Source organism: Aedes aegypti, chromosome 3 (assembly GCF_002204515.2).
Source record: "Aedes aegypti strain LVP_AGWG chromosome 3, AaegL5.0 Primary Assembly, whole genome shotgun sequence".
NCBI lineage: Eukaryota > Metazoa > Arthropoda > Insecta > Diptera > Culicidae > Aedes > Aedes aegypti.
The window spans coordinates 284,588,224-284,603,378 of record NC_035109.1 but is presented as its reverse complement, the minus strand read 5'-3'; the positions used below and the strand labels follow the sequence as shown (position 1 = coordinate 284,603,378).

At 40.4% G+C, this 15,155-nt stretch overlaps 1 protein-coding gene across 1 annotated transcript; it reads right to left on the bottom strand.

Moving 5' to 3' along the window:
- Positions 1-9,381, bottom strand: LOC5572356 (protein msta). The gene is made up of 7 exons (XM_001660265.2): positions 9,225-9,381; positions 8,987-9,118; positions 8,263-8,818; positions 8,053-8,204; positions 7,900-7,994; positions 367-689; positions 1-302 (listed from the first exon to the last, which is right to left on the bottom strand). Exons 1-7 carry the CDS (start codon positions 9,275-9,277, stop codon positions 57-59), a joined length of 1,557 nt encoding a protein of 518 aa, XP_001660315.1. The 5' UTR covers positions 9,278-9,381; the 3' UTR covers positions 1-56.
- Between the last annotated feature and the right edge of the window lie 5,774 nt (positions 9,382-15,155).

The following is a 15,155-nucleotide window of genomic DNA, read 5'->3' as shown; positions in this document are numbered from 1 at the left end:
TTTTCAAGTATTTTATTTTATTAAACAAATGTGTATTTGCTTGTACGCAACGATACTTACCGACGCTTACCAAACTTAATTTTATAGTTATTATTGCTGGCATTGCTGTTGCGCTGATTTCGGTTTTGCGATTCTAGGTTTTCATCCTCGATCATTGCTCGAACGACTGAAATTTCCGCACGCAGTTCCTTCAGTTCACGCATTGCCCGTTTGACAAGTTGCCCTTCCGGTGTACTGTTGTGCTCGAACAGAAGCATGTTAATTGCCAGCTTCAGCTCCCCTTCCGCTTTGATGAGGTTATCCTGAGAAGAACCGAAATAAATATCACTAGTTTTTAACCCTATCTATAAGGTTCAAAAATCCTACCAGCAATTCATGTGATTTGATTTCTGTCGTATCAAAATTTCGCCGAGAGAGCTCAACCAGCGCAGCATGGTATTCGTACATAGCGATTCCAACTAGCCGCGACAATCCAGGTTCAAGTGTGCGAAGAATCGGTAGGATCTCTTCACAAAGTTCAAACTTTCGTCTCAGAACCGGTTTGGGTACGGCTGTCGGATCCGTTGACATGCAGATTGCCTTGAGCTCACCCATCAGCGTTTGTTTGGCCTCCAGGACGAGGGAGTGGTGAGGATTCAGGATTTTGGAGTGCTTGCTGATCACTCTTTCGAGATCACGAACCTCTAGCGCTGTGGGAGAGATAGTGTAAATTGAGGTTGGATTTTATCAGTTTCAATGAAAAAGTCATGGAGGCGCATGGCTGATTACATTAGGCCATACTGGTTCACGCACTCTGGGGAAGATTCGAATATGGCGTCCATCGTTTTTCAGGATTTCTAGCCCCCCCTCCTCTGTCGCGCTTTTTGCAATACCTTACACATGCACTGTCACACTTTTATAGAACCCCCCCCCCTCCCCAAATGATGGACGTCATTTTTGGATGACCCCTCTGGTCATTTGCAATGGATTCAATAGATTTTAGACGTAACACTTATTTTAATTTTTAATAAAAATGGTTTTTTATTCATATTTTTTTTTATATTTTCGTGGAAATTTAACGTTTTGTTCCACAATATTCAATAAGGTCTTATTATCGAAACTTTCGCTTAGAATATATTATATAGATCTGGGGGCAATACTTCTAATATCCCTACTATTTGATGGAATCGAGTCTGTGTTTTAACAAGTATGCATATTCAACATAAAAAAACGTTTAAATACCCAAGCTTTCATATCCTTCTTACTAGAGTAACATATTTCTCAGGAGCACTTAAATGTACTGACGAGCTTCCTAGCAAACCGTCTCTCAGCTCATCGGAATTCTAGTGTGTTGCGCTAGCCGGAGGCTCACGAAAATTCTAAAAGCGCGCGCCAGATGATGTACTCTCGGGGAGATTCGCCTCATGTGCTGCTCGGCGCCACGGCTCGCCATCGGTTTCCAAATTGTGAAACAACTACTTAGTAACGAAGAGCCTCTACAAATATTTTCGCCTCATTATGCAGGTGTCTAGATGGCCTACACGATATGGTCGAAGATTCGCGATCCAAGCGTTACAATTTCGATCCTCGTTGAAAACTTTTGTAATCACTTCAATTATTGTGCACATGCAACGGAGCGCAGTGATACTCATCTCAAGAAAAATGAGGCGCAACAAAAAAGGTCTCACAATGTACGCCCGTGCGCTTGCATTAAGCATCCTGCACCTAAGGCTACAGCAAGCGTGCCCTTCCCGTGCTGCAGGGTAGATAGGCCCACATACATCCGAATAAATTCTCTTAAGGTGTGGCGAGTTGCTCGGATTCTGGTTCCACGAAAAGGTTCTCTACATTGCTCACCTTAAATACATGCATTGCAGATGCTGAACTTTGGGTGCATTCTCTATTCCTTTTAAATCACCACCTCGGTTGCTAACAGCGTTGATTTCTCCGATCGTCTTGGATATCATTGCTTGGCCTCCCTTGCAACTTTAATTTCTACCGGATTACCCAAATTGCGCAGGTTCGCAAATACGGCGCTTTCACTTACCAAGTGATTACTGCATCCGGATCCTTCTGGCTCCCTTGCGTCTACATGGGTCCACATCCGCCATAAAACTCGCCGCATTCTTCACAACTGAATTTGCTTCACTTCTGCTCTGTAGACGGCAATCTGTGGCACTTTCCGTTGATCTTTTGCTGTTTTTTCTGGTTGTGACCACGGCCAGTAAATGCTGCCGGTTTCACCTCTTCGGATTCTTCTTGGCGATCAGACCGTTTGAATCGTCTTTTGCTGCGTTGCTTGACAAAATCCAGCGTTAGCACTTTCTCAGCCAAATTCTCCAAAGCCGTTACAAGTGGGTCATAGGTATCAAATAACGTTAAGAAAAGCTGCGACACCACCAAAGTCGAGCCAGCCGTTTTCGTCCAATCCATCGAACTCCAGGAAATGCCTTCTCATGATAGCTCCAATTCTCGTTTTCTCCAATATTTCCGCGAAATTGCGGGATTCCTTGAGCGAGATCCTTTTTCGTGGTGTCCATAACATATCGAGGATCTTGGCTCGTTTGTAGTAAAGACACGAACACTTAACGGTATGAAAAACTAGTTTTATTGAAAAATACCTCTTGAGGTGATTATGGAACGAAGTCACACCTCAAATTTTCAAGAGCACAAGACTTGATAACCAAACAGCGCTCCACGTTGAATATGTATCCCATTGGTCACCACCAGCAAGCAAGCATTTTGATTGATACTCAACGCGAAATGTTGTCAGATTCTCCAGTTTTGTGCACTTGAAAATTCAAAGTATGGCTTCGTTTTATTATCACCTTAACTTGTTGGAGTATTGGGATGGAATAGCTTATTAGGGAAAATAACAGAAGGCGATTGCTTAAGGCGGCATCCACAAATTATGTAACGCTCAAGGGGGAGGGGGGGAGTAGGCTCAAGCGTTACGGCTCATACAAAAATTTAAAATTTTTCATACAAAAAGCGTTACGGAGGGGGGGGAGGGGGTCAAAAATTTCCAATTTTAGCGTTACGTAGTAAATGGACGCCGCCTAAGTGATATGACAATTTAGAGGTTACAAACGATCCAGTTTATTTAACTTTGTTAGCATGAATTTTGATAAGAAGGGATTCGTGGTCTAATAGCTACAGCCTCTGCTTCATAAGCAGAAGGTCATGGGTTCAATCCCAGGCCCGTTCCTTTCCTCGTACTTTGTAGTTGTATCTTTCACTTGCTTCTATCTTCCACTCTTGATCTATCACACTCAAACTATTCGTTCATAGCCATCGCTAGAACCAGAGAAGGACAAGAAACCTACGCTTCAATTCTTCCATCATTATAGCACGCCTTTCCTTACGCCTGGTACATAGACAGTCGGCCAACCAAAAAGCAAACCTCTCTGCCATTCTTGCGCATGAACCGGCGTAAGCTATCAGTACACGCTTTGTCAAATGTGCAAATATTTGGCCAGGCATACACCAACAGACAAACATCGATTTCAACACTAACAAAATCTTTACGATATCAATCATGTGTTTGGCTTTTTGCTAATCCAAGCAAAAAAATTGCTATAGTGTACTGATAGCTTCAGATGCAGCCGGACTCCACGGTCTACAGTAGGCCATTATAGAGCTTAGTGTAATTTAGGCATTGCATTTTATCTCATCTTTCAATCTTCTGAGAAAGATACGGATCGAATAATGAGAGATTATTTTAGAGCTCTATGATCTACCTTTCATCAATATCTTTGGTTCATTTGATGCAAGATAATATCTTTCAAACTCAGCAGTCCACGCACAATAAACCGTTACGAAAAACTGTCGAAAACAGTGATAGTGTTTGATGGGGATTTCATAGAGGAACACTTTAAAACAAAACAAAAAAACAATTGAAAGTTAATCCATGGAAGTAAGTAAATGATACACTGTAACATTGGGTCGTTTTTTTTTTAAGCAAAATAATTTTGCTTTGAATTCGTTGATTTTAAGATAATATTTTAAATTTTAGTTTAAATTGAAGTAACAGAAAAACGTTTTTCTCTTTTTTAGTAAAATTATAGTTTGAAATCGTTAAATAAAATTTGTGAAATAAAATAACTATCTGTAAATATCGACGAAAAGTATCTTGGATTTAGTTTTGAATTTTCATTTTGACTTTGCCTCATTGGAACGTGAAATAGAAACTCTATGTCAGTAGCGCAACCAGGATTTGGTTCTAGGGGGGGTTTTGCAAATTTTAAAAAACATTTTGTGAAGATATTTTTACGATAAACAACATTGAATTGAATAATTTAAATGTTTTATGTTTTGCATAGTAAACGAAATAAGATTACAATAAATTAGTGTGTTTCTTATCACTTTAGTCGTCGTGCTGTTGTGTTTTGTACAACACTGGTGAAAAAGCTCGTTTTTCGCTCACAACAGCAGTGTGGTGGTTCTGACGGCGGCAAACCGCGCGACGACTGGATGGTTAAATATGTTTTCGAGTTTTTCAACAATGAGAATGACTTCGAAAATAATCTTTTAGCATCGCAATTTGTAATAGAAATCATTGATACTATTGTTGCAGTAGGTCGAAACATTGCAAAACTCAACCGCCGGTAGAAAACTAGTTGTAACTTCATACAGAATTGAGTCAAAAATGGTCAAAAATAAATTCTGCTTTTATTGTGAAGTTTTTATGTCGCAATATAATACCTTAAAATTTTCAAAACAAATATACTTTGTTTTTTGATGACTGTGTTGTAATCCGAATGATTTAATATTGTAGTAAGACGCTAATGCATCTATATTTCTAGGGGACATATCCGAGTAATATTTTTTTTTTCACGCTTCACTAAAAAATAATATTTCTGATCCACACTTACAAAATCTAAAAAGTGTCTAAATTTATAATGGAACCAGAATGCTTCCACCGGCAGCTAAATACTGCTAAAGCATTCGCAAATTTTTCTTTTCCGTAATCTCTAAAAATCAAAGAATTCGTAAAGGTCGCCAAATTTAGCAAAATACTAAGAAACTATAAAAATTTTGATATTTCGGATGCCGCATCAATGAAAAAGGTTCCAATATATCTGGAGGTTTGGCAAACTTTAGACACAACGCCTTCAATTAATTTTCAAAGAGTGCTAGACGATTTTGTTAATTATCAGCTTGTTTTCTTAATAATTCGCATATAATTTTGTTGTTATCAAATCACCTGAAGAGTTAAATAATTAAAAACAACACAACTTAGAATAATATAATTGTGACAGCCACTGACATTTCCAGAGTTAATACGAATCAAACTAAGTTACTTCTCTGTAGTAGTATGATGTGTAGTGTTGAATTTCAAAAACATACTTGGTAAGCCTTATACAATTTTTCGGCTCTGGGGGGGGGGGGGCTTTGACCCCCAAAACCCCCCCTTGGTTGCGCCACTGCTCTATGTATTTGTTTTGTGTCTAGGCTAAATGTATGCCATAAAAAGACGTAGTGAGCACAGCAATGGCTCCTGAATATATGTACATTGAAACCTCCATGAGTCGATATTGAAGGGACCATCGACTCATGGAAATATCGAGTCATAGAACAGCATGGAACATCGACTCATGGAGGTATCACTGTAACTCATTTACACCATCTTGATGAACCTATAGAAGCGCTAAGATCGCCATTCGAAAGATTCGTTGACAAAAAGGGGATTGTTTAATGTAGGTTTCTTTAACGAAAAATGACTTAAGCTCGTTCATTTCGTTCTTAAGGCGAAGTAGGCCGTCATTAAAATTTGTACACGTAGTTGATGATTGTTGCTAAATCAGTTGGTTTTGCACTGACACAGCTGAAAAAGTATCAGCATACTTTATGCATATTAGCGCGTACAGTGATACTTTTTCAAGTCAATTTAAACTATCAAGTTTTATCACTTTGAAATGCAAGCTGAAAAGTCATTATCGTTGCCAAAACGAATGACGGGCTACTTAGCCTTGACAAGGCTGGAGTATAGAAGTTATCGCGGTTTTTAAGTTTCGAGTTATTAGATTTTTCTGTGCCCTTCGTTAACGTACCGAAGGTAGTTTTGTGTAAAAAGGTGAATTTTCTAGTGAAGTGTTTAAAACGGTTCTTTGTGTCTTTAGTGTATTTGTAGTAAATTGTACGTGTTTCCGGTCGTTTTGACCGTGGTCCCGTGAATCTTCTATTCGTGCTTGAGATTATTCGAACAAAAAGGTAATTTTTAGATTTTAAATTTGTGTTTTGACAAGATATCAATTTAAGCCATTCGCGTTGGACTTTCCAGCGCTTAGGCGCTTTTTGTATTACGAGCTGGTTGAGAGTTTTGACAAGTGGAGTTTTGGGGTTTACCCGTGGCGTCTCCAGCGCCATCATCGTCGTCGAGCTGGGGATCCACTATGGCCCGCCTATAAGGTAGCTAAACGGAGGGTCAACCTTCGAACGAAATACTCCGACGGTCGCCAAAAACCGTCGTAAGTTCACCTTACGCTACAACCCCGGTGAACGGAGTCCGAGAGCGCGATCCCTGTACGTAGCCAACTATCGTACGCCGGATCGGACCGAATCTGAAGGTGAGGGGTTTCATTTCATCGCGTGCGGTCAGAGCCCCCAAGGCAAAGCCGTGCGACGGTACGTTGGCCTCGACCCGGGAAGCACGACAATCCGTCGTTGCGGCTCTCGTAGAAGACCAAATCGGAAGCCTTCCGTCCAGCCTCCACCTCCTCCGCAACGTTAATTCGGCCATACTCCCCGAGCTCAGACCCTTCGTCGCTGCCGCCATCACAACAGCGTCAGCGGACAAGCTACACTCCCGCCATTTCTCCGAGGAGCGAACAAAAGCGACGACCGTGCTTCGCCGGCAACCGCCGGATACGTCTAACGTCATCGAGTCACCGAGAATCCTGCGCAGGTACGTGGAAACCTTTTTCATGTGCATGATAGTTTCCCTTATTACCCGTCAGTAAATAGGTCCAACCCGAATGAGTTTCCGTTAATAAAGAGTAGTTGAAGTTCTGAAAGACAATTGATTTTTCCGTTTTGGGCAATTCAGAGAATTCACCCTTTTATATACGTTTTGCTTTTCGTTTTCTGGTAGGTTGGCCTTTCAGACTTCTAAACTCCATTTAGGTTACGATCGGGTTGAACGAGTTTAAGGTCTTGGGGTAAAGGTTTTTGTGGGTCGAAAGAAACTTTTGGCGTGAAGTTAGAAGGTTCGCAAGGTGAGGGAGAAGTTAGTAAAGCCGCTCACAAGTCCCCTGAGGGAAAAGTCTCAAAGTAGTTTTTAGAGACAGAGTGCATATTGTTTTCCTCTAAGGTTCACAACCACATATACACTAGGACACCCATGTCATTGGGCGTGATAACCACAATATGTGCAACATCAATTCGTCCCCCTCCCTCATTTGTCAGCATTCTGACGTGGCAGCCGCCATTGTTACCTAATAATAGAAGATCACCAGCACTTATACACTGAAGGTGTCTGTTAGTCAAGCAGTCATCTGCTTGGTTCTTTGTGTAAGTGTAGATGATCTGGCGATACTGGAGTAGCAACCACGGGTGGCCAATCAAGTTGATGCTCCAGCTGTTAACATGCGGTTCGATAAGGCGGCATCCACAAATTACGTAACGCTCTAGGGGGAGGGGGGAGGGAAGGTTAAAGCGTTACGTCTCATACAAAAATTTGAAATTTTTCATACAAAAAAGCATTACGGTGGGGAGAGGGGGTCAAAAAGTTCCAATTTTAGCGTTACGTAATAAATGGACGCTGCCTAAGCAGATGTGATCAATTGTTGTAGAACAAAACAAGTTAAATTTCCATGAAAATTTTTGAATAGAAAACATATGTTACTCGTGTTACGAAAATACTGAAAACAGAGTTGAACTCAGCGAAGCAAATTCTAGTGTTATTCGTGCAACACTTACGACATGCCATAATGTCATCACGGGCTGCACACAATATTTCGTTGACGTACTCCCTTTTGAGTAACTTGTGGCACTTGTTGCACTCCCATCTTGGCCTACAAAAGCATACATATATGTATAACATCATTTCAAAATAATAAATTTTAAGCTTACTCGTCTGGATAGAACGAACAGAGTCCATCATCACATTCCGAACATCTGATCGAGCTCAAATGCGTTCCCAGCTCTGTTGGATCTTTGCATCGTCTGCAAGAGCAAATGAAATATTTGCCTTTCCGTAGATGGGTTTGCCTGTCGTATGTTCCCTGTTATTGAAAGTAAAGTCATGAAACCTGCTCCTTTCACGATAACCCAAAGTCTTACAAACAAGCTCCTTGTATAGCTTATATTTAATATTTCTCCCATCTTCACAGGAGCGGACGTGAACACCCTCACGTTCGAGTATCCATCAACCGAAAGCAACGTGTTTGGCATACAGCTGTGCATCATTAGTGCTGTCTTCGGATAAAGACCACGAGCCAAGTTGCCCATCTGCGATTCACGACTGTCCACATTTCCACGAATTTCGAACGTATTGGCATCCAGTATTCCACAGATGCGTTGGATCAGTTCACCAGTAACTTCCAATCCTTCGAATTTCTCAGCAAAGATACCACTTTCCATCAGAGGTTTCACCACAAATTTCTCGTGGATGTCCCAAATCTCCGTTCCTCGACGTTCTTCCAGACGAGATTCCATAGTCATTACCTCATCGTAACGTTCACGATTGCTTCTGTAGAGCATCAAACAACGTACCGGCATAACCACGTTGAAATGGTTGTAAAGAAAATGCCTATCCAAACTGGACTCACGATAAAAGCTGCACTCAGCTTCGTCGTGAATCTTGCAATCGTAACATAGGGGCGCAACGCCGCACTGCCTGGAGAGTAAGAAAATTGTTAGCACCGTTCGTCACACCTGAAGAACTAAAGGGTAGAAGCACCGCTTTCGCTAACTTTACTCTACAGGGCTTTTCATATATTTTTTTCTTAAATACTTTCTCTTTGGCTGTCCAAAATCAGTGCTTCTGCCCTAGTTTATACATTACCGGCAGGTAGAGCAAGAATCTCTAAAACAGTTCAAACAACTGACGTCGGCATCCCAGTATGGACCGGTCACATATGGTTCCTCCAGTAGAATCTGCTCTCCCCGGGTCAAATCGCGTTTCGCAACAACAAACCTATAAAATAAGATTGAAATTGATTCCGTTTAGGGCTATTTTATAATCGCGTCGACTTAGATTACCGATCATTCAATGAGTATCGCGAAAATAACGAAAACCTTACCTTCCCAACTGTTCGGATTCAAGAATTTGATAGTTTTCCTCAAATCCCTCCATGTTTTACTACACTTTTATTAGATAATTCAATTGAGCAGATAGAATCGAGATAAACTCACGGCAAAAGCTTCTGGGACTGCTGTCACGTTGATCTGGTTTTCTTGACATGCGCACAACTAGCATAGTTGACGCGGCGCAGGTATTTTGTTTCTTGATTGCGCATGTTTGATGTCTTGGATTTAAACAGTTTAAAGTGAAGTGAATCAATTGTGCCATGCTGCTATTGCGGTATTCAAATCACTCAACAATAGTATAGCATAGTATAACGACTGTACAAATCGTGAGTGGCTGATCGACTCTATCGGGTTTGAGACATTTTTATGTAGTGTCGCAAAAAAAAACGTTTTGGGTAAACGTCACTTACTACACCTGGCCACGTCCTTACAAACGCTGAGGGAGGGAAGGAATGTTAGTTCAACGTCCACTGAACCCGTATATTATCGAGTGAAAGAAAAGAAACTAAAACTCCCACCGCTCAGCAAATATTTAACGGATTTCAATTATGTTTTGTAAGTATACTGGTATACACTCATGTATCTAGTTTCAGAAAGTGCCCAAAGGAATTCGGTAATGATGCTGTGGCCGTAGTTTATTCTGCATCGTAGAATTTGTTGTAGGGTTTTTTAGTGCAATCGAAAGGAAATTTCCGCTGCGATCTGTAAAAAAAAAAGAAAAATATTCTCCGGATTTTTTTTACCATGGAGAAAATTGACGGAAAAACCCAGGTAACATTAGTAGCAGAATAAGAGTTTATTGATCTGAAGTATGCTTGAGAGTGATTTGTTCAACTCTTATTCAACAAAATTGTTTGTTGGGAATAGCTGGAACTATCGTCTGTTTCATGAAAAATTTTCAAAGAAATGTTTTTTGTTTCATCAATTCATTTTTTAACTTTCATCCATAGACGCCAAAATTGTATCTTTTATCGTTAAGAGGAAAATAACCATCATCGTTTCACAAATTTTCTAAACCAGTTTTCAAAACCTAACCAATGTTTATGAAATCTATCATTGCATTCCACTTGCTATCTGTAATGCGATGATAGATTTTCATAAGGATCGCTTTAAATTTGAACGAAAAAACCGGTTTTTCAGTTTTGATGATTGCTGATGATTGAATGATGGATTCTTGAGCCTTAAAGCGATAGAACTCAACAATCGCTGACCAACCGCACGCTTGTAACACGCATTGTAAGTGTAACGCAGTAAATCATCGTTCCTTCTCCAGTTAGAAGAAGTTATTCGTCAAACAGAGCACTCTTCATTGGCCTGTTGAGGGTTTTTGTGTGTCCTTTATCTGAAACCTTTAGAATTAAGGCTAAAGGGTTGGAAAAATCTTGAAATTCACTCTACAGTAGCCAAGCAAAGCAAATCACAATCAACGAAGCCAGTAAAATTCACGCGAATTGCTGCTGTAGGCCAAAAGCCTTGAAAATAGCAAACCCGTTGCTAAGGGCAACCCAAAACTACTGTAGAAAAATGTTCTATTTCCTGCTGCATTTCCCGCATTTACAGCCTTCAATGACACTACTGATTTAGAAAATGTATGCACCAAACATAGGGTACTTGATAAGATTCACGTTTTTGATCTACTCTACAGGGAAGAGCCACGTGATTATCGCGCAATTCAAGCCTTCTACTATTACCATTCCCAGCACTGATTAAGGCTAACAGTCTTTAATTGAAAACAATGCTAACATTAAACAACAGTAGTTGTCTAGCAAAAAACATGTTTATTCATACATAAAGTGCTATTTGTAATTTACTTGCTTTTTCCAAATTTTGTTATAGTAGTTTACACAAAAACTTGCAGAACTATGATTTTTACAGCATTTATCTAAGGCTAGCCGAGGCTGTAAATGCAGGAAATTTTTACCTACCACTGGTAAAAATTTCATTCAAATCGGAAAACCTCCAGTCATAACCTGTCCGATAATTTCAAAAAATCCCACATTTCAAATCACATATAGTTTCCGTAATTGGCTATAATATGGTCACTTAAACAAGTACTTTTAAGGAAACGCATCAGTGTGAGATAGATATTGGTAAAAGATTAACCCATCTACCGGTAGCTTAATTATTTTACCACAAAAAATATTCAAATTTGAATGTGTTTTTTTTTTGTTACTTGATATTTTTACACCATTCTATCACAAGTACGCCAAAAATTTCTTTTTTTTAGATGTTGTGAAAACTGAAACAAAAATATCTGAAAATAAAGAATGTTATGGCAATTTAAATACTTTTGGTCGATAAAAAACGATGCTGCTAGTAGATGGGTTAAATAAGTACGTCGACATTCATAATGTTGAGCTATTCAAAGGTTATTGTTAGTAATAAGGAAAAAGTAAATGCATGTATATATGAATATCATATGAAATAGAGAGGTTTACGTCAACTCTTGTAGTGACGAACCATTTGAATTTGTTTGAAAATTACATAAGCTTAAAGTTGCTTAAAGAACCGAACACGAATGATTTTGATTCCGTCGCTAGCCCCTTTGAATTTCTCACATCGCTTGATTTAATTTTGAAAAGTTTGTTTCGTTTTATTAGTTTAAATTGAAACCTCAATTATCTTTCAAAAGCGTTCACATTATTTTTTTGTGGTGAAATGAAATTTGTGTGGGTCCCTAAAATGTGGGGGCCCGGGGGCCATTTAAATAAAGACACAGCCTTGTATCAGGTATCAGGTATCAGAAGGCCGGCTTCAAAGGCACGTTCCCCACCAGTTGGGAGATTTGTGCCATCGCTATATTTGAGCCTATTTCATCATCTACCCGATGGGAGAGGAAAGGGAAGGGAAAGATGGGAGGAAATAGGAGTCCCTTAAAGAGGGAATATCGCATAAGCAAAATGAGAGCATGTAGCTCCATACCACAATGGGTTCGAACAGCGCCCTAAAAAGGGCAACGGCAAAACGCATGAGCGTAAAGAGAGCCTATAGCTCATTACCACAGCGGGTTAAGAATAACAGAATGTCCTGAAGATTCAGGCTTTTGAATTCTGTTTCATTTAATAAGTGTTTACCAAATAATTGGAATCGCATTTGCGCAAAAACTGGACAGTTACATATCAGGTGATACGAAGTTCCATAATCGGAATCACAATTACCACACAAAAATGAGTCAACACGCTGAATATTTTCCATGAGATAGTTGAGTCGGCAGTGGCCTAACAACCAAGAGACTGCAATTCTGCTCTGACAGATTTGTTAAATACTTCGCCACCCTTGGAGGTGGCTCAATTTTGTTCGACGACACGACTCCAAAATATTCCAGTATTGCTTGTGCTGAGTAGCCGCCCAAGAATTGATCTGAAGCTTCACCCAGCACTTCGAAATGGGAATAGCCGCCTCAGGGCCAATGAAGTCATGCGATGCTCCAACGCGAGCTAGCTCATTAGCCAATTAATTTCCAGCGATGGAAGAATGGCCAGGTACCCATACAAGGTTTACAGAGTTGACTGAATTCAGTTCCTCAATTTGAGTTCGACATGCGATAACAAGCTTCGACCTTGAGTTGGCCGAAACAAGAGCTTTTATAGCAGTCTGACTATCTGAACAGAAGTATATGACTTTACCCATTACGCGCTGTTGAAGTGCTGATTGCTCTCCACACATAAGAGCAAATATTTCCGCCTGAAAAACGGTGCAGTTTCTACCAAGGGAATAAAACTGATTCAGCCTTAGCTCACGAGAATATACACCAGCACCAGCTCTACCTTCAAGAAGGGGACCATCAGTGTAACATACTATATTGTTTGATATCCTTCTATCCAAATAGCCCTGACGTCCACTCTTCCCGTGAAGGGAATTGTATGGTAAATATCCTATAAGGAAAGTGACAAGCAATTGTGAGATCACTTGGAGCAAGGACAATTTTGTCCCAATTCATCAAAAGTGGAAACAACGAAGTGTGTGTAGATCTACGATTCACTGGATTTTTCTCCAGTAGATCCAGTACCCATAAACGGTAAGAGCGAGAAAGTGCTTCTTGTTTAAGATATATGTGTAGTGGCGCAACGTCGAAAAGGGCCTCGAGCGCTGCTGTGGGAGTTGTAGAGAACGCACCAGTCATCGCCGTCAAGCACATCCTTTGGAGATGGCCCAATTTTGATTGGATTGTTCTCACTTCGCCCTTTTGCCACCACACGAGACATCCATATGCCAATATTGGTCGAACAACTGTTGTGTAAATCCATTTGATATACTTGGGTTTGAGGCCCCAAGTTTTACCAATGGTTCGCCGGCATTGACCGATGGCCATGCAAGCTTTTTTGACTCTGAAATCAATGTGAGGTGTCCATGAAAGTTTGGAATCTAGAATGACTCCGACATACTTTACTTGATCAGTCACGTTAATCTCAGTGCCAAAAAGACGTAAAGGTCGAATTCCATCGCGGTTTCGTCTTTCCGTAAAAAGAACAATAGATGTTTTATTCGGGTTAACCGAAAGGCCATATTGGCGACACCAACTCTCGACTACCTGAAGAGCACTTTGCATCAGGTCGGATAGGGTGCTTATGCACATACCAACTATCAGAGCTAGATAGTCGTCGGCAAATCCATATGTTGGAAAACCGCTATTATTGAGTTGCCTCAATAGCGTATCTGCTACGAGATTCCACAAAAGTGGTGACAAGACTCCCCCTTGGGGGCATCCGCAAACACTCAATTTTCGAATCGCTGCTTGACGCAATGTCGAGAAGAGATGTCGGTTTTTGAGCATTTGATGAATCCAATTGGGTCCTAAAATTTTTAATGAAATCTTGTTTTTATTTAATATCACGAAAAAGCATGTTACTGTAATTACTTTAGCAATTTTTCCCGCTCAAATAATGGCTATATCATGTTTAAACTTTAATTTAAAAATTTGGTCCATAAATGAACCATGACACTTTTGATCATGTTTGACGTTCGCTTAGTCGACAAAAACACCACAGGGGTTTTAGTTCGACCACTGGGGTTATTCCTATCTGACATTTCGTAAGGGACACGGAAAACAAAATACACCCAAAATTTGAGTTTAAGCCAAAGGATGTGACAAAATCTAAAAAAATGTTTTTTGGGCTTAAACCAACGGAGAACATTAGAAAATTGAGTAAACATGTGTTTTTGGTCTAAACTTAAGCGTTTGGCATCAAAACTGGGACAGGGCTTTAGGACCCTATTGGTAATCATTGTAGGTAGCCCATGGTTTCGTGCGGCTTCCAATATGGCATCGAAAGACACGTTATCGAAGGCACCCTCAATATCCAAAAAAACACCCAAGCTGGATTGCTTCTGAGCGAATGCTTTCTCGATATCGTATACAACTTTGTGTAAAAGAGTCACAGAGGGCTTTCCAGATTGGTAAGCATGTTGATTCACATGAAGAGGCATGTTTGCCAAATAAACATCACGGATGTTGATGATCGATAATGCGTTCCAGACATTTCAGAAGAAAAGAGGTCTGACTGATTGGTCTAAAACTCTTCGCTTCTTCATACGACGCACGTCCTCCTTTCGGGATAAAATTTACAGTAATATCACGCCAGGATCTGGGAATATACCCGGTAGCAAAACTGCTTACAAGTAGCTATTTCAAAACAGGCTAGAGACTGAAGAAGAGCAGCCTATTATCTCAGAGAAACACAAGGTCACCTGCGCCATTGCTCCGGGTAGCACAAGAAGAGCACAATACTGTGGAGGGCGCCCTGGTACTCCACAGTCTCCGTTTGCGTTTAAGTTTTATTTAAAACCCCCTAACCATTCATTCCTAGGTACGGTACGCATTACACCATAAATTAGGGGTCACCTGTGAGGTGGACTTTTACCACCGGAACAGGCAGTCCGTAGTGTTAATTCTTAGCCAGTTGAAACAACCGCTACCGACACTA